General features: G+C 39.0%; 1 protein-coding gene across 2 annotated transcripts in view; it reads right to left on the reverse strand.

Annotated features, from left to right (window-relative positions):
• The window catches only part of sos2 (son of sevenless homolog 2 (Drosophila)), a 111,654-nt gene extending 95,532 nt beyond the window's left edge, over positions 1–16,122 (reverse strand). The window contains exon 1 of one of the 2 annotated variants that reach the window (XM_073039806.1): positions 15,443–16,122. In XM_073039806.1, the coding sequence (XP_072895907.1) occupies positions 15,443–15,520 (78 nt within the window). In that variant the 5' untranslated portion in view covers positions 15,521–16,122. The remainder of the gene's footprint in view (positions 1–15,442) is intronic. The other variant, XM_073039807.1, reaches the window with a different exon arrangement.
• Between the last annotated feature and the right edge of the window lie 10,266 nt (positions 16,123–26,388).

Here is a 26,388-nt window from a genome sequence, read left to right on the forward strand (position 1 = left end):
ACAAATCCTGGATTCATTGAAGCCAAAGGTGAAGCTGTTGGAAGAGTATTAGCATAAAGCAGGATGCAGGAATGTTGTTTATTACAGAATTAAACCTGGACATTAATGGGTGGACAAGGCCTTGAGAACAAAAGGTGAGAAAGTCTTTATTTTTCTCCTGATACACACTTATTTTGTTCTTTCCTTCCTTCCCGCTGAGTCTCATGAATTGTACACAAGCTTCTTGAGTTTTGGTGAAAAGACACAAGTCTGAAATGCGTGTTTTCTTCCTCTCCACACTCGCAGCCTAAGCCCTAGGCTGCATTTTTAATTGTTGGTGCTGTGGAGAACTCTCTCTATAAGTCACATAAAAAAGTTGCTCCAAATGTTTTAGAAGCACTGATGCCAAGTGCAGATGCACGATTTCCACACACTTTTGGCAGCAGTCCTTCACATAAATGATCCCATTATGTTTGTAGAACAGAACTGCTGCTTTCTGAAGAGCAAAAAGGCAACATAAAAACGATCTTAAAACTTGCAACTCAGGTACAAACATCTTCTGACTCAAATATTGATAGGGTTGGCCACCACTGAAGATTGTTACTATATTTTTCTATGGACACAAGATGAAGCTTATACACAGAACTACAAATGTTTCCATTTCAGTTCTGTCCAATCACTACCTTTATACTGGCAAAATGCCAAGGCTGCTATGGGGAAATTGCAAACACTGAACAAAACAAAGCAATACAGTTAAAATGAATACAGTTAAAAAGCAATACAGTTCTTGCTTTTAGCTACAAGTTAGCATAAAAAAAATTAGGCTAGCTTAAAAGTTCTATTATTTGTCAGTTTCTTTTACACATCATTCAGTCTCCACCCTGAAATACATCATCAATATGAAGAGCTGTCTAAACTGTCTTAACATGCTTACAGATTACTCAGTGTTGCACACTGGGAAAGATAAACCAATACAGAGCAAATCATAAAAGCAATGCACCATCTACAGAATCATAAATTTTACAGTAATAGTACTCTGGAACACTGCACAGTGAGTCAGACCAAATAGAGTATTCATGTCAGCTAGGATTGGTAGAAATATAATTGGGAGAAAAAGGAGAAACAGGTGCGAAGTGATAGCAAATACAGAAAATTAGAAATTTAGCAGACTGAATGTTCAGTTTCAATAAAGAACTATTCAATAATAGTGTACAAATTTTACAAATGTATGCATGATTTTTGACCCAGATAGGCTTGTCTTCTCTCCAGTACCCACGGCTGAAGTTGGAAATGTCATCTTGATTTTAGCTTATGGGGATTTCCAACTGCTGTGGACATGGGACATGGTATGCGTGCAATGGTGTATCATGGGAACTTGACAAGAAGACAGAATGAGGAGTAGGAATATTTCACTTCCTATTGATCTATTGTGCTTGAAAGACATGTTCATCTTTATAGCTCTAATTTTTGTTTTACTAATGCAAAACTGCAGCATTCCAGAATGCACTGAAATAACCTTTAGAAGAAAAATCAAACATAACTGGCATAGAAAAAAAGTAATTTAAGGCAATTATGAAGTAAATTTGTGTTTGAATTTAGATTAGACTAAGATTCTTCAGTGCTGGTGACCTAACAGTCAAAGTCAAAGACTTAACATGAGAAACAGCTATTTGTTTAAATAGTTTTTGAAAACTGGAACTTTGTATACTTGTCTAGACTTGGGAGGTCCATATGAAAATCTATCATAAATTTAAATGGAATGCTTGCCTTTATATCTGGAGGACTAGAATACAACAGGGTGGAAAACATGCTGCACCTTTATAAATTTCAAGATAAACCACCTTGGATAATTATGGAACTACACCTATGACTGACCTGGTGGAGGTACAACATGGGTTAATGCAAATTAATCCCTGAATTGCAAGTATTCACACAGAGAAAATACTCAAATTACGGTAGATCATTTTCCTTATAAAAGTTAAAAGATTAGATGTTAAGATAATAAGGTAGCTGATTGAATAAACTAATTTTGTTAGTCAGAGAGACTAAAATACACTGAATGTTTAGAGCCATTTCTACATATAAACAATGGTAGAAATTTGGAACACACTGACAAATAGCCAATGGTTCAACACATTACTTGTTAATATTATTTAGCATCAGATCTGAGATAAACAATTTTTTTATTACATTAAGCTACTGAGATTCATGGTCTCACTGAATAATTCAAGGATCAAAATGGCCTCATTCAATTGTTTCATGTACATGAAAACACAATAAAGAACACAAAACACGTTTAGTAAAAAACTATAATATGCGACCTAAACAGAAAGAATTTTTTATGAACATGGAATAGAATAACTGAATACGTGGGTTTAATTTCTGTACTTCTGCTTTTAAAAGCAAAAATGCCACTTCCAGTTATAGAAGGCAAGTCATTGGCTGATTTGCCAACAATGGTTAATGGGCTATGATGGTATTCCACTTCTGGGATGTTTTCTGCCCCGAAGTGGCTATAGATCTTCTATTACAGAAGTTCATGACCAAACCTTACACACTGAAATCAATTATAAACTTACAACAGAACTATTGTGGTGAAATATAATTTGTGTAACTAGAAGCAATTAATTTGTAAATACTAAAATTACACTGAAAATAGCATTAAGTTCTTTATTATTTAGTGGCTGGTAAGGTCTACAGCCACTTGAATTTAGCAATTAAGCCAAATGTTAATTTGTTTGAAATGTTCTTTCAAATGGATGGATAATGGAAGGACAGTGATACAAACAAGTTAAACATTTTCAAGTTTAATTAGAGAGCATGGGATATCTTGGTCAAGAAAAGAATTAGATTAAAACAGCTGGAAAGTGAAACTAATTAATTTTAAACTGTAATTGATGGGTTTCCTCCCAGCTAACAATGCAAATTGCATTTTTTAAACCCCTTCCTTTGGCGTGCATGTTATTTGCAATGAAACTGATGGAAATCCAAACTGAGTCTGTGTCTGCTGGAGGCTTGTTCTGGGGATAAAGGACTGTGTACATGCATGGGTGGGACAGAGAAAAAGGACTTATTTTAGCTGTTGTCATTTTGTTGCTTGTGGTGTTCTGTGTTATTCTGCCAAGCATTGTGGGCATGCTATGTTGATGCTGGAACGTGTGACAACACTTGTGGGCTGCCCCCGGCAGATCCTTCGGTGTGCTGGTTGTTAACTCAACAATGCATTTCACTGTATGTTTCAATGTACATATGACAAATAAACTTGAATCTTGAACCTTGATATTTATTGCATTCACAGTGTCAAATGGGTATTTCATGAACACCACATCCAATAACCTATTAATCAGTAAATTTAAAGAGCGGAAAAGAACAAGTTTGAGACAAGCAGAAAAAAAAACATGGATTAAGAGAAAGAAGCCAAAAAAAAAGCAAGTCTTTGGAAAATGTAAGAGTCCTTACTTTGCTTTGAGCAACAAAAGGGTAAAGATGCATTTTAAATCATTTTAAATGATTAACTATTAAACCTCCATGATCAGAAACTGCAAAACTGTTTTAACAAGATCACAGAAAATAATGGAATAAGCAGAGTTAAAAGGAAAACAAGTAACCTAATATTAGCAAATACAATCATGAGAGAGTTGGTTGATTAACATTGTCTTACTAATTTATCTGAATCCAACAGGGCAAAAGGCATGATAGTTTTGGAAATTATTTGACCAAGGCCATCCATTCTAATTATACACATTTTTTTAAATACATTTATTTTAATCATAAAAAATAAGTGTTGAAAAACTACTGCAGTCAGAAACTGAATGCCTTCAGACATGCAGAAGTGTGATAGCAAACCTGGCATAAAACATTAGCAATAAACTTTAAGGAATGAGAATCTACTTTAATATTCTCTTCTGGACGTTCAAGGTTAAGCAGTGTCCCAAACCATAAATCACAAAATAAAAAACTCATTACAACATATTTTATCAGAAATTAATCTACATTAACTATGCAACCAGCAATTCACATCAGGCAATGAACTTCAATGGATGCATTCAGTGAGGTTATAATTATTTGGATTTCTCAGTGAAAAAGGTACAAATCATTGGAGGTGCATTATTGCAAACAAGAGCACAAAATGCTGAAGAAACTCAGCAGGTCAGGCAGCATGGATAGAAATGAAAAAACAGTTAACGTTTCAGGCCAAGGCCCTTCATCAGAACTGGAAAGGAAGGGGCATGTTGCCAGAATAAGGTGGTGGGGGGCGGGGAAGAGGAAGAGGACAAACTAGAAGGTACAGCCAGTTGGGTGGGGGGAGGAGGAAATGAAGCAAGATGGGAACTGTTAGATGGAAAAAGTAAACATAACATAGAATATAGAACAATACAGCACAGGCCCTTCGGCCCACAATGTTGTGCCCACCCTTAAACCCTGCCTCCCATATAATCCCCACCTTAAATTCCTCCATATACCTGTCTAGTAGTCTCTTAAATTTCACCAGTGCATCTGCCTCCACCACTGACTCAGGCAGTGCATTCCACGCACCAATCATTCTCCAGAGTAAAAAAACCTTCCTCTAATATCCCCCTTGAACTTCCCACACCTCACCTTAAAGCCATGTCCTCTTGCATTGAGCAGTGGTGCCCTGGCTGTCCACTCCATCTATTCCTCTTAATATCTTGTACACCTCTATCATGTCTCCTCTCATCCTCCTTCTCTCCAATGAGTAAAGCCCTAGCTCCCTTAATCTCTGATCATAATCCATACTCTCTAAACCAGGCAGCATCCTGGTAGATCTCCTCTGTACCCCTTCCAAAGCTTCCACATCCTTCCTAAAGTGAGGCGACCAGAACTGGACACAATCCTCCAAGTGTGGCCTAACCAGAGTTTTATAGAGCTACGTCATTACCTCGCGACTCTTAAACTCTATCCCTTGACTTATGAAAGCTAACACCCCATAAGCTTTCTTAACTACCCGAGCAACCTGTGAGGCAACTTTCAGGGATCTGTGGACATATACCCCCAGATCCCTCTGCTCCTCCACACTCCCAAGTATCCTGCCATTTACTTTGTACTCTGCCTTGGAGTTTGTCCTTCCAAAGTGTACCACCTCACACTTCTCCAGGTTGAACTCCATTTGCCACTTGTCAGCCCACTTCTGCATCCTATCAATGTCTCTCTGCAAACTTCGACAATCCTCTACACTATCCACACCACCACCAACCTTTGTGTCGTCTGCAAACTTGCCAACCCACCCTTCTATCTGCACATCCCGGTTCGTTAATAAAAATCACGAAAAGTAGAAGTCCCAGAACCGATACTTGTGGGACGCCATTAGTCACAACCCTCCAATCTAAATGTACTCCCTCCACCACAACCCTCTGCTTTCTGCAGGCAAGCCAATTCTGAATCCACCTGACCAAACTTCCCAGGATCCCATGCCTTCTGACTTTCTGAATAAGCCTACCATGTTATACCTTGTCAAATGCCTTACTAAAATCCACGTAGTTCACATCCACTGCACTGCCCTCATCTATATGCCTGGTCACCTCCTCAAAGAACTCAATCAGGCTTGTTAGACACAATCTGCCCTTCATAAAGCCATTCTGACTGTCCCTGATCGGACCATGATTCCCTAAATGCCCACAGATCCTATCTAGGGCTAGAGAAGACTCTAATAGGATAGGAGAGTGGACCATGGGAGAAAGGAAGGGAGGAAGGGCACAACGGGGAGGTATACACAGATGAGGAGAAGAGGTAAGAGACCTGAGTGGGGAATGGAAGAAGGGGGAAGGGGTAGGGGAAACATTACCAGAAGTTGGTGAAATCAATGTTCATACTATCAAATAGGAGATTATTTAGATGGATTGAGGTGTTGCCATCTTAAAATGGTTGGCCACCGGGAAAATAAACTTATTGTGAATAGAGCTGATGTGCTCGACAAGGTGGTCTCTCAATCATCATCAGGGCTCACCAAGGTAGAGGATACAGTATACAACCCCAACAGATTCCAGGGGAGGTAACATTTCACCTACGAAGAGCCATTTAGGTTCCAGAATGTAGGTGAGGGAGGAGGTGAATGGCCAGGTGCAGCAATTCTGCCACTAGCAGGGACAAGTGCCAGGAGGGAAACTAGTATGAAGGGATGAACGGACAAGGGAATCACAGAGGGAGCAATTCCTACAGAAAGTGGAGAGGGAAGGAAAGGTACAGATTTGGTTGGTGTAGGCTCCCTTGAGGTTGCAGAGAATGATTTGTGGATACAGAGGCTCACAGAGTGGTAGGTGAGGACAAGAGAAACTCTATCCCTGTCAAGGCGGCGGGAAGATGGGGTTAGCACAGATGTCCAGGAAATGTTAGAAATGCAGGATAGTAGAGGAAGGGAAACCCCGTTCATTGAGGGAGGAGGATGTCCTAAAAAGGAAAACTTCATCCTGGGGGCTCTATTTTGATATTTTAAGGGAACTAAGACAAATTATTTATGTTTCAGTATTTAATTGCAGATATATTGACAATTTTATTGTATCAACATGGTAGATGCAAATTTGCAATAGTTATTCACATTTCTTCGTTGATTCACAAATCAAAACACCAATGACGGACAATACTATCATTATTATTTCGGTGGTCATTAGTTAAAAGTGGTTACATGATTTTTCATATTGCTCTATGTCATTTGCAAAAGCAATAGCCTTGGTTCGTAATTAGGAAGTGCACTCTAGAGTTCTGACATTTGAAAAGCAATTTTGCATACCAGGTTATTTATCATTTTCACTCTGATTGACAAATGTCACTATGGAAATGTCTTGTGATCATAAAATAAATCCAAGTTATGCCAACTCCTCGTCTCACTCAACATTTTTTCTCCTCAAATGACATTCATGCAGATTGGTGGTGTCTTTGAGGAAGAAACAAAGCTATAATTTGTTCACAAAATAAATTTTACTAAGAATACAAGAAACAGGGATAGAAGTTGAACAAGTTTACCCTTAAGCCTGCTCCACTTTTGATTAAGTTCATAGTTGATCCAATCCTGGCCTCAATACTTTCACTCCATTTTGGTTCTGATTTTTCACATTTCAATAGGTAATCATGCAGTCATTAGGAGCCCAGAATGGATGTTGGGCAGGACCCAGCAATGGACAGCAGTCATCCTACTAAGCAGGTTGATGAGCTTCTCAACATTGTAGATGGCAAGCTGTAGGTGACAAGAGTTGATCCTGGTTGTCAAGATTTTGTACCTTCTAATGAAGCCCATCACCAGCCGCCCAAAATATTTGCTCTGCACGCATGCTAACTCTGTGTTTCTTTCAGTTGGACCCCTGTTGGCTTCCTACTGCACCATTTTGCAGTTTCACTCCACTTGCATAGCAAATTGTTTTATCATCCTTTCAAAATGATTAATCTCACATTTTCTGCACATTATACTCCATCTACCAATTTCTTCTCCACTGATCTAACCCATCCATTTCACTTTACAGGGTCTTTGTGTTCTCCTCAGAACCTTCTAAAACCACCTATTGGTGGATCATCAGCAAGCTTGGCCACAATGCACTCTGTACCTTTATCCAAATCAGTGTCAGTAAAGAGCAATGCAATTTGCCGAACATAAATACTGAAATTATTTCACAGGAGAGTATGGAAAGTCACATCCTTGACTTTTATTCATGTTTTGAATGAAGACTGACAGGCCAAGCATGGACCAAGTTAGAGAAGAACCACTTCTGTATGCACAGGCCATTCACTGGGCAACAGCTGCATTGCAACAGGTTAGCCAAGAAAACAGTTAGCTACAGAGTACTCAGCATCGTCATCACAGTAAAAGTGTCTCTGACTGGCCATGTCCACATCAAGATCAATGTGCTTAAGATTAGAGTCATGGAAAACAGTTCAAACATCTGTATAACTTGAATCTATGATAATACACAGATAAGAACTCTTGCATTAATAGATTTCCACCATATTATAAAATGTATTTGGCATGCCTATCCTATAACAACCTTATTTGGTTCCCCAGGCGAAATAGAAAGTTAAAGGCACAAAGCAATATTTCCTCAAAAGAAAAAGGACTTACTTCCTAGAACTAAATACACTTAATAGACCAAGCAATTAGAAAAAAGAGTGGGAGACAATGTTTGTTCAATTGTGTTTTGTGATTTGACACAATTTTTTAAAAAATATTCTCATCATCCACTTGTAATCCCGGAATAGCTTCTCTAATTTAAAAAAGTGCCAACTTTAAGCAACACAGATTGAAACAAGCAACTTTAAAATAGGTGACGTAGACCATATTGTCAGCATGCGCCATGTTAGAAATTAAATAATAGTAGATATTGGAATCTGAAGCACAAATCAAACTACTCCAAATAATGAAAGTTTCAACATTGTGAAATTTTAATAATGCAACTCACACATCAGAAACCACTTCAAAGTATCATAGATTGAGCAAGATGCTACATAAATGAATACATCTTAGCTTGCACATTAATACAAAGATTTGAACAAGTTTCAGTGCCTATTCTAGCACGTAACTAAGTTATGGATTAAATTTTGTGCTCCCTCGTTTTCAAAAGGTGCAATGTAACTTGGTCCAGAATCATCAAATCAGGTTTGCAGACATTTTATAGGCCTTATACATAAATAAAACATTTTAAAATCTTACTCAACCAATTCCACATTCTTGTCCTCACTACCAACTTTAGAATATATTGGCAGTGTAAAAGGCTATGTGTGGACCTCTGGTTATAAAGCAACAAATAGGAAGAAAGTTCAATAATTTGTCCCACAGTTTCATATCATATTTTATAGTGTAAGGTCAGACTCAGTAGCCTGAGTCTTCTACCTCTCCAAGAAAGATTTAAACTCCAAGATCTTATTTGAATATTAGATTCAAAGTAAACGCATATCGATGGCTTCATATGAACTTCCTCCACAAGGAAAGAAATCCATTCTGTCAGTATGTCAAATGGATTGGCTGGACTTAATATCTGTTCTGTTCATTGTGTGATCACATACTTTTTGACCATTTTGCAGGCAAGTAGCCTCCTAGTTTAGTTTCAACAGTTGGTATAACTGTTATGGACCCTTGCTGCTGTTCCTGGAATATTCTTCTACACTCAGAGCTAAGCTTGAAAGTGTTGATTATAGTGAGGAATACTATAAGGAATATATACATGGTTATAGATGTTTTTCCCCATTGGGCCAAACAGCTCACATCTCATAGGTACCCAATTCCAGCTGAATGACTGGACAGCTTCACTCACTTCAACTCTGAACTGATTTCACAAACTGCTTTCAAGGATTCTACAGCTCAGGTTCTCAGTATTTTAATTGTGCAATTTGTCTTCTTTTGCAAGTTGGTTGACATCCTCATGTACAGTTTTACACAATCTCTATATTTCTTTATTTTCCTTTAAATAGCTGCAAGAAATTGAACCTCAGGGTTGAATATGGACGCACACACACACGCACGCACACACACACACGATTTTTCCGCTCCATAAATTCAATATAACTGGCACTACTATCAATACTTTGATAGACAGATGTATCTGCAGCAAATGGATTGATAAGGAGGAAATCAAGAGGGCTTAAAAAAAAAAGCATAAGGCTGCTCCAGCAGACGAGAGGAAGGAGAATCCCAAAGGATTCTACAGATATATTAAGAGCAAAAGGATAGCAAGGGACAAAAATGATCCTGTGGAAGATGCATGAAGTTGAAAGAGATATGGGAGAACTTAAATTGGTTTTTTTTGCATAGAAACAAGGCAAATGGATTGAATGGCTTATCATATGAAGAGCATTTGATGGCTCTGGACCTGTATTGACTAGAATTCAGCAGAATGAGGGGTGAAACCTATCAAAAGGTGAAAGGCCTTGATAAAGTGGATTTGAAAAGGATGTTTCCTATGGTGGATGAGTCTAAGACCAGAGGACACAGCTTCAGAATAGAGGGGTGTCCTTTCAGGACAAGAGATGAGGAGGAATTTCTTTAGCCAGCAAGTGGAGAATCTGTGGAATTCTTTGCCACAGGCAGCTGTGGAGGCCAAGACCATGTATATTTAAGGCAGAGCTTGATAGATTCTTGAATAATCAAAGCATGAAGGGATATGGGGAGAAGGTCATGAAGTATGAAGGGATATGGGGAGAAGGTCATGAAGTATGAACGGATATGGCAGCTGAGAGGAAAAATGGATCAGTCATGATGAAATGGCGGAGCAGATTCATTGGGACCAAATGGCCTATTCCACTCTTGCATTTTATGGTCTTATGATCTGAAACAGCACTGAGGACATGGACTCTACACATATTACAGAGGTGGAGGCATTTGCTGTCTTGAGGCAAAATAGGATGGATAAATCCCCAGGGCCTGACAAGGTGATTCCTCAGACCTTGTGGGAGGGTAATTCAGAAATTGCAGGGGTTCTAGCAGAGATATTTAAAATGTCCTAAGCAAAAGGTGAAGGTGAGATTCCAGAGGTTTGGCTGATAGCTAATGTTCCTCTGTTGTTGAATAAAAGTTCTAAGAATAAGCTGGGAATTTTTAGGATGGTGAGCTTAATATCAATAATCGTTAAGTTATTGTAAGGTAATCAAAGTGACCAGATATACAAATAGATAAGAATTGATTAGGGAAAGACAACATTGCTTTGCATGTGGTAGTTTGTGTCTAACCAATCTTATAACTTTAAGGAAGTTACCAGGAAAATTGATGAAGGCAAGGCAGTAGATGTTGTCTACATGGATTTTAGCAAAGCCTTTGACAAGGTCCTGCATGGGAGGTTGCTCAAGAAAGTTAGCTTGTTTAGCATTAAGGATAAGGTAGTAAATTGCATTAGATGTTAGCAAGATCTAATCCTCTGACTGGACGCCTGAACTGGTAATGTGTCAGAGATCTGCGCTGGATCAGTTGTTGTTTGTCATATATATCAACAATTGGAATGGTAATATAGTAAACTGGATCAGCAAATTTGCAGATGACACAAAGATTGGGGGCGTAGTGGACAGCAAAGGTGCCTGACTTGGCTTGTAGCAGGATCTGGACCAGATGGAAAATGGGCTGAAAAACAGCAGATGGAGTTTAATGTGGAAAAGTGTGCAAACATGAGGTTCTGCACTTTGAGAGGATAAACCAGTGCAAGACTTGCACGATGAGCAACAGGGCACTGAGGAGTGCGGTAGAACAGAGAGAATACTGATCCATAATTCCTTGAAAGTGGCGTCACAGGTAGATAAGGTCGCAAATAGAGCTTTTGACACATTGGCCTTCATAAATCAAAGTACTGAGTACAGGAATTGGGATATTATGTTGAAATTATGTAAAACATCAGTGAAGCCTAATTTGGAGTATTATGTGCAGTTCTGGCCACCTACCTACAGGAAAGATGTAAATAAGGATGCTGCCAGGACTTGAATACCTAAGTTATAGAGGAAGGTTGAATAGGCAAGGACTTCATTCACTAGAGCGTTGGAGAACAAGGGGAGATTTGATAGAGGTATACAAAATTGTAAGGGGTATAGTCAGGGGAAATGCAAGCAGACTTTTTCCACTGAGGTTGGGTGAGGGGTTTCCACTGGAGGTCATGGGTTAAGGTTGAAAGATGAAATGTTAAGGGAACATGAGGGGAACGTCTTCACTCAGTGGATGTTGGGAGTGTGGAACAAACTGCCAGCAGAAATGGCAGCTGTGAGTTCAATTTCAACATTCAAGAAAAAATTGGGTAGGTACATGGATGGGAGGGAAATAGAGGACTATCATCCAGGTGCAGGTCACTGGGACTGGGTATATTATTTGTTTGGCATGGACTAAATGGGCTAGAGGGCCTGTTTCTGAGCTGTCGTGTTTTATGACAATGACTTGAGTTGGTCTCACAACTTGTGCTACACCCAGTCTAGCAGCTATGTTCCACAAAACTCAAACATTTTGCCACTGAAGTTGTTCACTACAACTCTTCCTGCACCTTTGTTGCAGCCAGTGCACTTCAATATAGAAGAGAAATAATTCATCAGGTAGCAATCAATCAATAAGCAACACACACACAAAATGCTGGAGGAACTCAACAGGTCAGGCAGCATCATTGGAAATGAATAGACTGTTGGGCGAGAACCTTCTTCAGGACTGAGAGAGAAGGGGTGAGAAGCCTGAATTAAAAGGTGAAGGGAGGGGAAAGAGGCTAGAAAAAACAATCTGATCAGAGGGGAGAGTAGGCAATAAGAGAAAGGGAAAAGGTAGGAGACCCGGGGGAAGTAATAGACAGGTGAGATGATGTAAAAGGTCACAGTGGGGAATGGGGGGGATGGGGGGGTAGAGTGGGGAAATTATTGTTCACTGGAAGGAGAAATTGATAGTCATGCCATAAGGTTGGAATAAATTTCTTTGCCAATATTCAACCATATGCCACATGACATCATGGAGATTGACATCAATATTAAGGTTTTCCTGGCCCACTCTCTCCCAAATAAATATCCTTGTGCCACCAGTTTTGTTAGGCTACTTATGTCAATGAGATAGGGCATATCCAGGAATTGTGCCAAAAAAAAATGAAAAGACATGATTCTGTAAGACAACTTCTCTAATTTTGGTATGTATTAGAAAGGACAATTCCACACATGACATTCTTGTCTCCTAATCAAATACCTTGGTTGATGCCAAATTGTCATAGTAATTCATGCTTATAAAGCTTAGTTGTAGGTTTCACATATAGGATGACTTACTAGTTCATTTCAAAAGGCTTGCAAGGAGTCAAATCACATTCCATTTTTTAGCCTCCTTGTGTGGTTGAAAAAGTGTAAATGAATATATATAATGAACCATTATTAAAATAAATCTCTTCCAGTTTAGGAGTCATGACCGTTCAACACATTACTATTTACATATAGATTCCAAACATTAATTCCTTGACAGAAAGTATCACCGAACTATGAAACATGGCTACAGTTATTTATATTGATGTCATCACTATCAAATCAATCAAGAAATAGTATTATGCTATTGATCACTGCCAAAATTTTTAACATCTGACACATCAAGTACTCAATTAGTAACAACCCTATAAAAGATCAGCTACCAAAAATAACAATGACTACTTGTTACTTATGTCAAGGCATTTTTAAAGTTAATGCTTTTAAATTATGTCAGAGGGAAACACCTGTTGACAAAATACAGATAACGTAGTGATAAAGCAGTTTATTATTGTAAAATGCCCAAAGGTGCTGCAAAGGAATATTATCCACAAAATTTGACAACCAACCGGAAGGAAGCAGTGAGGCAGATTACCAAAACCTCTGAGAAACAGACAATGTGCGGGAATCATCTTAAAGAAGTAAAGAAAAAAATAAGTGACTTAGTAGGGAATTTCAGACTAGATAACAATATTTTAAAGTCATGGCAATGCCTAATCCAAGTAAATTAATAGGACTTGGTATTATTCAGGCACAGGGAGCAGAGTTTTGAATGATTCATGAACATGGAAGATCAGCCAGATATCCCTTTGAAAAGCCATGTGAAGAGGTCACAGTGGAGTTGCTGAAATCTTCAGTAACAGGATCGCTAAGGCAGGAGTGGGTTAGGCATTGTTGCAAAATGGTTTTTTGTAGTAACAGTGTAAATGTGATCGGAAGCACATCTTTGGATCGATTATGAATTAAAGTGAAAACCACTTCTTGCAAGGAAAAGGATAGGGTTAATGGTTTGAGAACAGTGTTTTGGAAAGCAGTTTTCCCAATGTACCATTTGGAGGAAATCCACGATAGCCCAGAATGTCAGTCAAGCAGGTTTAAAATTTGGAAACACTTTTAAGAGTTAAAACGAGAGTGGTGACATTAGGCAAACACACAAAAACAGATTCATTTTCAGATTATCATGGCTGAGGGTCAAACAGCACATAGCTGAGAAATAGGAAGAGAAAAGGCATGAATGCTTGAGACTACCAGAGAAAACAGAGACAGAAGTCATTGCAATGCATCTTCGAACTACAAGTGGAAAATCTGAAGACAAATAAACCCCCTCAGAGGGGGAAGAGAGGAAGAAATTGTGATCAATCTTTTCAGCAATTTGGCACATTAGTAAACTAACTGAAATCTCCAATCTTTTTATTTAAAGAGTTCACAGAACCTGCAATACAAGCTGGAAGAGCATTTCAGTAATTCAGCAGTATTGTATTCTTTAAAATGGAAATTATAAAGTATTTTTCAAAAAGATTTTTTTAAAGTTTTAACATGTCATACAAATATGCTTCTAACTTTTCACTTGTTAACACAATATCTTTGATAAAATAGTACTGCATTTTTATCCTCATTGTTAAAGAATTAATGCACATCATTACCCCAACGATAACAACACAAAGTCTTCATAAGATTACAAGACATATGAACAGATTTAAGCCATTTAACCCATTGTCTGCTCCTCACTTCAGGTGTGGTCTGCATAGGGTGGTGCATGTTCTCCCTGTAACCATGTCTGTTTGCCCTCAGTACTCTCACTTCCTCCCACATTCCAAAAGTGGCTTTATTGGTTTCCCCTAAATTACCCCATAAGATAGGTAAATGTCAAAGGATGAAAGGACAGTAAATAGGTATGAGAGAGAAAGTTGCAGAAATACAGCAATACAACCTTTGGTCCAACCTATCGATGTTGACAATAGTGCCCGCTCAACTAGTCCCAATTTTCTGCTTTTGACCCATATTCCTAAGTCCTGCCCCTCCATGTACTTGTCCAAGTGCTTCTTAAATGAACCTGTTGTACCTGCCTCAAACACTTCCTCTGACAGCTGGTTCCATATCCTCATCACCCTCTGCATAAAAATGTTGCCCCTCAGGTCTCTTAAGTCTTTCCCCTCTGATGCTAATGCTACGCCCAGTGTTTTGGACTTTCCTACTGTGGAAAATACTATTTTACAGTTCACTTATCCATGCCTATGACAATTTACAAAATATATCCATGGGCACCAATAAATTAAACCAAAAACTATGGCAGTGATTAGCAGAATTGACTTGTTATAATGCTTACTAAATTGTTTCAGATTTATAGTTTTAACTATAAATACCTGGTTTCCTTACACCACAAGTCAATCCAACAACTTGGCAAATATAGTTTACTTCTAGTTTACTGAGCAATTCAATTTTTTGACAGTATTTTATCAATATAGACTATAATCACAAAATAGTTTTGCATTTTCAAGGAAAGTATGCAAAGAATCAAACAAGCAATAAAGATAAAGAACTATGCAAAGTTAACCCGATTTGTGCAGTCAAAAATCTGTGCACATAATTCAATTTCATATTGAAATATTTCGCGTGTACCTGCTGGAAATTTAGATTACGTGATACACTTAAGGCCAGTGACGAGAATGAACATGCAATGTACAACAAGTTGCACTTCCAACCCACAGTTTGCCACCATTATCTTGCGTCCCTTTTTAAAATATCGACACTGCACATTAAAAATGTAAAGTCGTACATTGTATATAATTACCTTGCCTAACGCTGGGACAAACAGACCCCGCCATTTCGGACTGTTCTCCTCACTGAAGAAATCATAAGGCTGCTGCATGGCTTTTGGACATAACACTCAGCATCGGCCTCAGTTCCAAACGACGGCGACCACACTTGAATCTCAAAACAAAAACAGAAACACTTCCCTTCGGTTTGTTTTTTTTTACACGAAATAATCATTCATATCGAGTCCTCGTAGCTCATGCATGATTTAGCATGGTAGTGGCAGACGGGAAGGACAGCAGGAAAATGAGAGTTGATTAATCGGTCGGCCGTGGCGACGGTTCACAGACATCCCTGGGTAATTCCCCACAGGCCACGGCTCTAACTTCACCCCGCTCCTCTGCTCCGTGAATTAGTCTCCTCCCAGTTGACTCCAAGTCTTGGTTGGACAAACAATAGCATTAATGTTAACTACGCACATATCATGATCATCCATTGAAGAGCTCACGGAGAGGTCCCCGTGCTGTTCAGAAGACTTTTCTGCTGGGGCTGAAAGACTCCTATGGCTGCAGCCAGTGGAGATCCCAGGGCCCGGTCCTGTCCACGCACCGCTTCATTCTCTCTCGCAAGCCCCCGACCCCATTAAAACCCAAATGAAATCACGACCCGTCACTCGCGCCCCCGGGGCATTCTGTTCACTGCAGAGGGCCCTGCGCGCACGCGCGTTCTGCGCGGCCCCTTCTTACGCACCCCGGCCAAATGCGGAAAGAGTGCAGGATCGGAGCGCAGAGGACATGCGAAGCGGGTTGTGGAATCGGGCTCCCGCCTCGCTTGACTCAATCACTACTGCATTTATTTTATTGCTCAGAAGTTTTAAGCGGGATGGCAATGCCAATATCGCATTTCCAACGAATCTTTAAAACAATAATCCCTTACAGTATATTTGCTAATGTTTTCAGCCCAAAAATGCCGAGTGGTTAATCCACTCAATTACTTTCTCAGATCCAGCCGTCACAGAATATTACAGGCAATTCGAAGTGCTGGGTGATAAAAGAACAACAAGCGAAGGCAACGGGGAGCACTAACATCTTGACTTTGATTCTTAAAGACTTACATTGTATAACTAGGCGTGTCAAAAACAAGCTGTTCCCGTACAGTTACAACGATGACATCTACCCGACGATATGGAAAATTGCTAGCTTTACTCTGCCCATAATACAAATTCCAATATAATTCAAGCCCAGAGGCTCCATGGCCATATTCATTCATTTTCCTTGCAGTTAGACTCCAGTGCATTCTCCCACATTCTCTGAAAGGCTCTGACATTTTTGTTCTGGTCATGAGATTTTCCACATCAGTGCTTCCTTTTCCCTTAACCATGGATTCCCTTTTAACCATAGTCACAGTGCTCCCAATAGCATAGCTCCTTTTCCCATGTTTCTGTTTTCGCTCTCTCTACTTCCACCAGAACAAGGCTAAGGGTCCTCTTTCCCACACCTTCCTGAATCAACATTCGTGGAATCATTTTCTGTTACTTCCACCACCTCTGAAAGATGCCAACCCCTGGGTGCATTTTCCTCACCTCTCTCCTTTCAGCAGCCCTCTGAGACCCCCTTTTTCATTCTTCTATCTTCACTATCCACTCTCCTTCTCAAAGCAGTTTCATAATCAACTGCAGGTCATGCCATTTCACTATCCAAGAACTCAAGCAATCTTTCTGAGTGATGCAAATAGTCACATACATTGTCTCCAATGTACTCACAATGTGATCTTCTCTACTTTACAGAAAGCCAACACAGATTAGGTGAACAAGGCTTGGAAAAACACCTCAGTTCAATTGAATTACATAGGCCAAAGTCAGCATGGTTTCCTTAAGGGGAAATCTTGCTTGACAAATCGGTTGGAATTCATTGAGGAAATAACAGATAGAGTAGTCAAGGGAGAGCCGGTGGATGTTGGTTATTTTGATTTTCAGAAGGCCTTTGACAAGGCCACACATGAGACTGCTAAGCAAGGTAAGAACACATTCTATTATGGGAAAGATAGAGCATGGAGAGAAGCTTGACCCACTGGCAGAAAGGAAATAGTTGGAAGAAAGGGGGCCTGTTCTGGTTGGCTGCCAGTGCCAAGTGTTGTTCTGCAGGGGGCGATACTGAAACTGCTTCTTTACACATATTTTATGTCAACGATTTGGATGGCGGAATTTATGGCTTTGTGGCCAAGTCTGAGGACGATACGAAGATAGGTGGAGAGGCAGGTAATGTTGAGGAAGCAGTCAGTCTTCAGAAGGACTTGGACAGACTGGAAGAATGGGCAAACAAGTGGCAGGTGAAATATAGTGTAGGGAAGCTTATGGTCATGCACTTTGGTAGATGCAATAAAAGTGTAGTCTATTTTCTAAGTAGGGAGAAAATTTAAAAATCAGAGGTGCAAAGAGACTTGGGAGTTCTTGTGCAGGATTCCCTAAACTTGTAGGTTGAGTCAATGACAAAGAAGGCAAATGCACTCATTTTGAGAGGACTAGAATATAAGAGCAAGGATGTGATGCTGAGGCTTTATAAGGCATTGATCAGACTGCACAAAGTATTATGAAAAGTTTTGGGCCCCTTATCTAAGAAAAGGTGTGCAGGTCCAGATGAGGTTCATGAGAATTATTCTGAAAATGAAAGGGTTAATGTATGAGAAGCATTTGATGGTTCTGGACCTGTACTCGGTGGAGTTTAGAAGAATGGTGGGGGATCTCATTGAAACCTACCAAATATTGAAAGGCCGAGACAGAGTGGATTTGGAGAGGATGTTTCTGATAATAAATGAGTCGAGGACTAGAGGGCACAGCCTCAGAATAGAGGGGTGTCCATCTAGAAACAGAGATGAGAAGGAATTTCTTTAGCCAGATGGTGGTGAAACTGAAATTCATTACTATGGATGGCTGTGGAAGCCAAGTCATTGAGTGTATTTAAAGCAGAGATTGATAGTTGTTTGGTTAGTCAGGGCATCAAAAGTTATCAGAAGAAGGCAGGAGAATGGGATTAGGAGGGATAATAAATCAGCCCTGATGGAATGGCAGAGCAGACTTGATGGAATGAATTCTGCTCCTATGTCTTAGGGTCTTGTTATACCACAGGAATTAGTGCAGGAACTTCCACTATTTACAATCAATATAAAATTTTTGGAGGAATGGATAAAATCTTCTCCAGCTAAATTTGCTGATACAATAAGTAACCTGACTGGTTATCCAGAGAACACAAAGAACTTGAAAAAGAATTTTTAAAAAATGTTTAAATGCAGATGGCAAATGCAGTGTAATGTGTTAAAATGTGAAATTATCCAATTTAGAAGGAACAACAAAAACTACTTTGTATATTATTTAATTAGAATGAGGCTAAATACTGTCATGTTAAAGATATAGAGATCCTAGTATAGGAAATACAAATATAGCATTAAAGTACAGTAGCAAATAGAAAGGCTGATCCAATGTTGGTGTTTATTGTAGGAGGTATGGGCTGTAAAATTAGAGAAGTTTTGAGACCGCACTTGAATTGCTGCATATGCTTTGCTCTCCATATGTTAGGAAGGATATAGTTGTTTGGAGATATTATGGTGTAGGTTCACAAGTTAATTCTTGGAATGAACTGGTTGCTGTATCAAATTTGAGCAAGTTGACCATCACTGAAAACCTATGAAATCCTGAGAGCTATTTACAGGGTGGATGCTGAGAAGTTAGAACTAGTAACTATAACTTCAGAAAAGGTGTTGCCCATTTTGGAAGCACAGGAGAAGGACGTTCTTCTCTCCAAGAATCATAAGTCTTATGGAATTCTTAAACCCAAACAGCAGTGGGGGCATATTCACAGCAAAGACTGACTCACATTTAAATGCAGGGAAGTCAAGGAATTTGTGGATAGTGTGGGCCAAGATTGGATCAGCCATGAACTCATGGAATGGCCAAGCAAGCATGATGTCCACACAACCTATTCTACTCTTCCCTCTTCTGCACACACTGACTCTCTTTTACATGTCTTTTGGAGAGTGCAGTTGACGAGCATTTAGTTCCATCTCTTAAAAGGCACCGATTGCATTTGCATTACCAGAAACCTCTTGGTCTCCACCCTATCACAGGCTTTCAATTTGTTGCCTCCACCCCATCCATTAATTGCAAGACAAAACTTGATTATTTTCCAACATTTCCAGGATTCATCAATCTGAATCATTAACCCTGTCTTTTATCTCAATAGCTGCTGCTTGACCTGGTGACCATGCCCAGTTTTTGATACTAATAAGTCAGATTTTCAGTATTTGCTATAGTTTTAGTTTTTTTTAAGACCAATCCAATTTTCTTTTTATCAACCAATTAGTCTACTTTCAATAATCAGTAAAGGCAGACAATGTGAGTGATGATCTCAGCAATACCGATACTCAGTTTGGATCCTGCCTCTAATACTAGGAACCAGTCCTCATCATAACAAACATGAATTGAGGAGCTGAACTGCAGGACTGAAGCTTAAGTTATTTGTACATATTCACAGGATATAATTGCCGTGAAAATTAGCATTTTTGCAGCAGCAGTGACAACATAATACTTTACCAACATAATTTAACCTAAAATTAATTTAACATGATAATATACATAACATACTTGTCAGAAACTGAACAAAAACATAATGACAATTGTGTAGCATTAACAGAGAGGAATATTATCTATAATTCAAGGTGGTGTTAGGATTTTTCAGATTAGTTCAAGAACCAGACTGCAGTGGTTAAGCACCTGTTCTGGAACCTGTAAGTTGAGGTTTTCACTTTCCTTTATCTCCAGCGTGATGGCAGCATTGAGAAGAGGGCTTGGTTCAGTTGGTGGAGCAGACGTCCCTGATGATGGATGTCGCCTTCCTGAGATGTCCTTGATGGTGGGAGGAGCTGTACCCATCATGGATCAGGATGTCAACCACACTCTATAGTCTCTCATGTTCCTGTGCATTGGACCTTCCATACCAGTCTGTAATGCAAGCAGTTACAGTACATTCCTTTGCACATCTGTAGAATTTTGTCACAGTTTTCAATGGCATGCCAAAGCTCCTTAAGCTTCCAAGAAAACTGTACCCTTGACATCAAATAGATACAGTATATAAAGTATATGCTAATTTCATGACATAGATAGATAGATAGATACTTTATTCATCCCCATGGGGAAATTCAACTTTTTTCCAATGTCCCATACACTTGTTGTAGCAAAACTAATTACATACAATACTTAACACCAGTGATATTAAACCGGACTCTGAGTATTCCAGGTGAGGTCTCAACACTTCCCTAACTTTATACTTCATACTGTACTTCCCGCAAAAAAGACAGTTTATCAGCCATGTCTGGACTTATTCTATAGCAAATGCGAAGCATATGGGGATGCAGATTTGGAGGGAAAGTGCAAAGATGTGCAAACGGCATTGAGTATTGATAATTGAGTTCTTTATCCAGGAATAGACTGAGTACAAGTAACATAAGGAGCAAAGATGAGGAGGAGCCTCTGCTATCTTCAAAAGGTTCCGATATGGGAGGAAGATAACAATTCTAATCTCAATTATTAGAAATATGTAATTTCAAGTAGGGAAATTATTATTGCGGAAATGTCAGAATCCGAATCTGCTTTATTATCACTGACCTTTATTGTGAAATTTGTTGTTTTTGCAGCAGTACAGTGCAAGGCATAAAAATGATTATAAGTTACAAAAATATGCAAAAGATGAACATTGAGGTAATGTTCATGGGTTCCGGGACTGTTCAGATATCCGATGGTGGAGGGAAGAGGCTGTTCCCAAAGCACTGAGTGTGGATCTTCAGGCTCCTGTACCTGCTTCCCAAAGGGAGTAATGAAAGAGGGCATGTCCCAGATGGTGAGGCTCTTTGATTATGGATGCCTTTTCTTGAAGCATCATCTCTTGAAGATGCTGTCATTGATGAGGAGCGTTGTGTCTGTGATGAAGCTTAACTGAGTCTATAACACTCTGCAGCCTCTTGTGATCCTACATATTAGAGCCTCTATGCCAATCTACAACGTTTGTATGACACAACCTGCCAGAATGCTCTCCACAGTAGAAATTTGCTGAGCCTTTAGTGACATACCAGTCTCCTCAAGTTCCTATTGAAGTAGAGTCATTAGCATTCCTTCTTTGTGATCAGATCAATGTGTTGGGCACAAGATAGATCCTTCAAGTTGTTGTCACCAAGAAACCTGAAGCAGCTCACCCTTTCCACCACAGTAAGGACAGCTGTGTGTTCTCCTGACTTTCCCTTCCTGAAGTCCATAATCAAATCCTTGGTCTTTCTGGCATTGAGTAAGAGATTATTGTTGCAGTTACACTCTATCCTAATCCAGTGTGCCTCCTCATCACCACCTGAGGTTCTGCCAACAACAGTCAAGTCATTGCCAAATTTATAGATGTCATTTGACCTGTATTCATGAACACAGGAGGAGTAGAGCAGTGGGCTAAGGATGCATCCTATGTTGATTGTCAGCAATGAGGAGATAGAGAGAAAGAGAGAGAGAGGAGAGTTACAGATACAAAACAATTATATAAGGTCATAATACTTAGAATGGTAACATGATGTGACAGATCACTCTAAGGTAAAAATGGTTAATTGGATAAATTTCAATGAGATGAGAACAGATCTGGCCTAGGTAAATAAAAATCAAAAGTGGATGGCAAAATAATATGATTGAACAATGGAAAGTTCCAGAAAATCACAGCATCAGTTCCACGAGGGCCTCTGTTAGGCTCCTCTGCAAATGGCCTTCCTTCTGTCATAAAGTCAGAGGTTGGATGTTCACAGATGATTCAGTTTTGTTTGCAGCCATTTAACAAATGGAGCACTCCATGCCCACATACAACATACATGGGCTGACAATGTTAAGTACATTCACACCACACAAATACCAGGCAATAATCATCTTCGACACAAGAGAATCTAACTACTTCCCATGATATTCAATGACATCGTTACCACTGAATCTTCCATCATTGAAATCCTGGGAATCATCACTGAAGCCACGTAAATACAGAAGTGCATCTATAACAATAGACCAGAGGCACTGTAATCCAAAAGCAAAATAATGCAGATGCTGAAAGTCTGAAATAATAACAGAAAATGCAGTTAATGTTCGTCAGGCCAGGCAGCAAGTGTGGAGAGAGAAACAGAGTCAACTGCTCGGATTGTATTAGAGGTCATTGATTTCTATTAGCCTAGATGAGCAGCTGCAGTCCTTCTGTAGATGGGGTACTCTGCAGACACAGTACTTGCTGACAGATAGGGTGAATGTGTAGTGTGCTGGACACAATACCGGTCAAGTAGATTGTTTTTAACTCCTTATTGCAAAACTTTCTGAGTGTTATTGGAGTAGCACTCATACAAGTACATCCTCCTGACTTGTGCCTTGTGGATGGTGCAAAGACTTTTTGGAGGCAGAAAAAATCCTCCCAGTGAAATGATAATAGATATTGATGGAAGTACTCAGCACGTTAGACTGAATCTGTGGGGAGAGAAAGAGTTAACTCTTCACATTGATGAATAGTAGACAAAGTTAGTTTTTGCGTATCAGAAATAGCATGTTTTATTGTTTCTATATATAACTTTAAGATTGATTAGCGGGGACTCATTCTTTCTAAAACGGATTCGTTTTTATGGGCTCTAGTTAAATGGTATCTTTAATGGTAGTTATTATCATTTAATCACTAACATCTCATTGTGAAGACTTCTGCTTAGTGTAACAGTTTGGGGCCCAAGAGAGGTAAGCTGGCCAAGAAAGTGCAGCAACATTTTAATTTGCCAATAGCTGCAGCTTCGGAGAAAAGCAGGCAGAAGTGATATGCTCAAGAATGTAGAACTACCACTTTATATAAATGTGCTGCTCAAACAAAATACAACCATCTGTGGAAAAATAACAATTTTTGTTGAGTTGATACCTTACATTTGTGAGTTTACAATTTACATCAAGAGCTGAATGATAAAAAATGGGACAATTTTTAAAAATCTATTCACATATCTGGAATATTGAATATAATTGGAGCTTACTAATGAGCCTGTAATTACTTTATAAATTTCTTCAGAGATAAAAACTGCATTCACATAATTTATATGTGAAACAAGAGAAGTCAATGTTAAGCTGTTGGATCTTCGTTTGAGAGCATGGACTGAATTTCATCTCATTCACCAAAAGGGATAATGTTTGCTTCTTGAGCAACAAATACATAAAGTGCTGGAGGAACTCAGCAGGTCAGATGACATCTATGGAAATTAATAAATGGTCAACATTTCGTGCTGAGACCCTTCTTCCGGACTCACGAAGAAGGGTCTTGGCCAGAAACCTGAATTGTTTATTCATTTCCATAAACATTGTCTGAGCTGCTGAGTCTCCAGCATTTTGTGTGTGTTGATCTGGATTTACATCATTGGCGGACTTTCTCATGTAAAAGATTGCTTCCTACTGGTTGTAATATGAAAAATGTGATTCCCCGAGACAAGATTTTAGACACTGTTTGAATTAATATTGGAAAAGAATGGTTATTTGGGTTGAGAAGGTGAACAGCTTTAAGTTTCTTGGCATACACGTCACCAAGGATCTCAAGTGGTCTGTACACACCAGCTGTGTGGTGAAAAAGGCACAACAACGCCTCTTTTGCCTCAGACAGTTGAAGAAGTTTGGTATGGGCCCCCAAATCCTAAGAACTTTCTACAGGGGCACAATTGTGACCATCCTGACTGGCTGCATCACTGCCTGGTATGGGAACTGTACTTCCCTCAATCACAGGACTCTGCAGAGTAGTGCTGACAGCCCAATGCATCTGTAGATGTGAACCTCCCATTATTCAGGACTTATATAAAGACAGGAACATAAAAAGGGCCCGATGGATTTTTGGGGACCCGAGTCACCCTAACCACTAACTGTTCCAGCTGCTACCATCCAGGAAACGGTACCGCAGCATAAAAGCCAGGACCAACAGGCTCCGGGATAGCTTCTTCCATCAGGCCATCAGACTGATTAATTCACGCTGATGCAATTGTACTTCTATGTTATATTGACTGTCCTGTTGTACATACTATTTATTCCAAATTACTATAAATTGCACATTCCACATTTAGATGGAGACGAAACGTAAAGATTATTACTCCTCATGTATGTAATGTAAGTAATAAAGTCAATCGAATTCAATTCATTTGTAAACACAATGTCCTAAGTAATTGCAGTATTTTATGTATCAGTAAATAAACACAAAATATACTTTCCATATGCAGACTATGAAAGAGCAAATATGTTATTGTGCATTGACCACTGAAATTTTGAAAACCAATGCTAACAATGATTCAGATTGATTTAGATAATCTTTTCAGGACAAATCAGAACCACTCTATTATTTTAGCTAGATCAAATCTGCCCAGTAAAGGTCTCTCCATGTACAGCGAACTTGGAAGACATTCAGAGGAGAGTCATGAGAATGATTCCTAGATTTAAAAAGAGCATCAGTTACTCAGATAAACTTGAAGAGCTGAATCTGTTTACACTGAAGCAGCAAGGACTTAGAGATAACCTTATATGGATATTTATAAATTAATGAAAGGTCTGAATAGACTGTTGGTTTACAAATTTTCCGGTGTGATGGATTTGAAAGGGGAGATTCCCGTGCATTTAAACCGTTAAAGTAGGAATAGACTGAATGTTTTTACCTAAAGTGTAGTGAGACTCCATAGGGTGTTGCCAGCTGGTGCATTGTGTTCTTGCAGTATGCCTTCAAAAGGGATCTAGATTTGACAAAGATTGCATAACAAAGGAAAGACATGATTACCACATTCCATCAAATGGCTTTGAATATATAAGGGATCAGAGAAATAGCACCAGTGCCAAAGACACTGCAGATTCTGGTAATCTAGAGTCATACACATAATGTGCTGGAGAATTTCAGCAAGTTAGGCAGCATCTATGGATGAGAATGAACAGTCGACATTTCAGGACTGTTACTTCTTGTACCGATCCTGGATTTTTCTGTGGATACTGCATGGTGGTAGAGGGGTCAGGTCATGACTCTCAGGCATCATGGTTTAGTGGAAGCTGGCATGATTTTTATACACAAACATCATAAAACCTATTCTTCAGTGCCCTAGCTATGGCTCAGTAAACATGTCAGCCCTGACTCAACAGTGATTTTCTTGCCTGTGAGATTGAGTGATCACAGCTCCACTCCAGAGATTCAAACATATAATTTACACTTACTTGAGCATCAGAGATGCTGTGCTTCATTAGTACTTATTCAAATGGAACTGGGAATAATAATAGTTATCTGGCCAAAATTCAGCTCCATTCACTTCCATACAGATTATGGAATCTTGCGTGCAAGCCACCTGTTGCATTTAACTATAAAGCATTAATAGCTAGATTTGAAATGATTTAATTAGTCTGAAATACCATGAAATGTTCTGAGAAGGCAAAAGATGGTTCTAATTTTTTTTTTACAAAACAACCACAAGCAAGGATAATTTAAACAGATTAATTACTTTATTAATGTTATATCAGGTTGATTTTGAATAAAGGATATAGAATAGATTTATATCAAGATGATGTAAAACATTAATTATTATCCCATGCGTAAGATCATAAAGGAATTATTGGCATTCCATGGGTCATGTAAGGGCTAAGAACTTTCTGTAGCCAATTTCTCTGTAAGTCAGTTTTCTAAAGAATTCACAAACATTCTTTTTCTGAAGTTTACCATATGGTATCGCTCTGCATACATTTGCTATAATTCTTTCATTTTATCGAATAATCACACAAGCACTACACTTAATTCCCTGATGAAACATTTATTGAAATTAATGAAACATTTTATCATTATTGTTCCTAATGTGAAAGTACTTTAAAAATGTTTGGTCAGATTTGTAATGGAGTTGGAACAAGGCCACTTGTTGATTTGTTTTGTTAATGCTTTACATGTTTATTTT

Source organism: Hemitrygon akajei, chromosome 3 (assembly GCF_048418815.1).
Source record: "Hemitrygon akajei chromosome 3, sHemAka1.3, whole genome shotgun sequence".
Lineage (NCBI taxonomy): Eukaryota > Metazoa > Chordata > Chondrichthyes > Myliobatiformes > Dasyatidae > Hemitrygon > Hemitrygon akajei.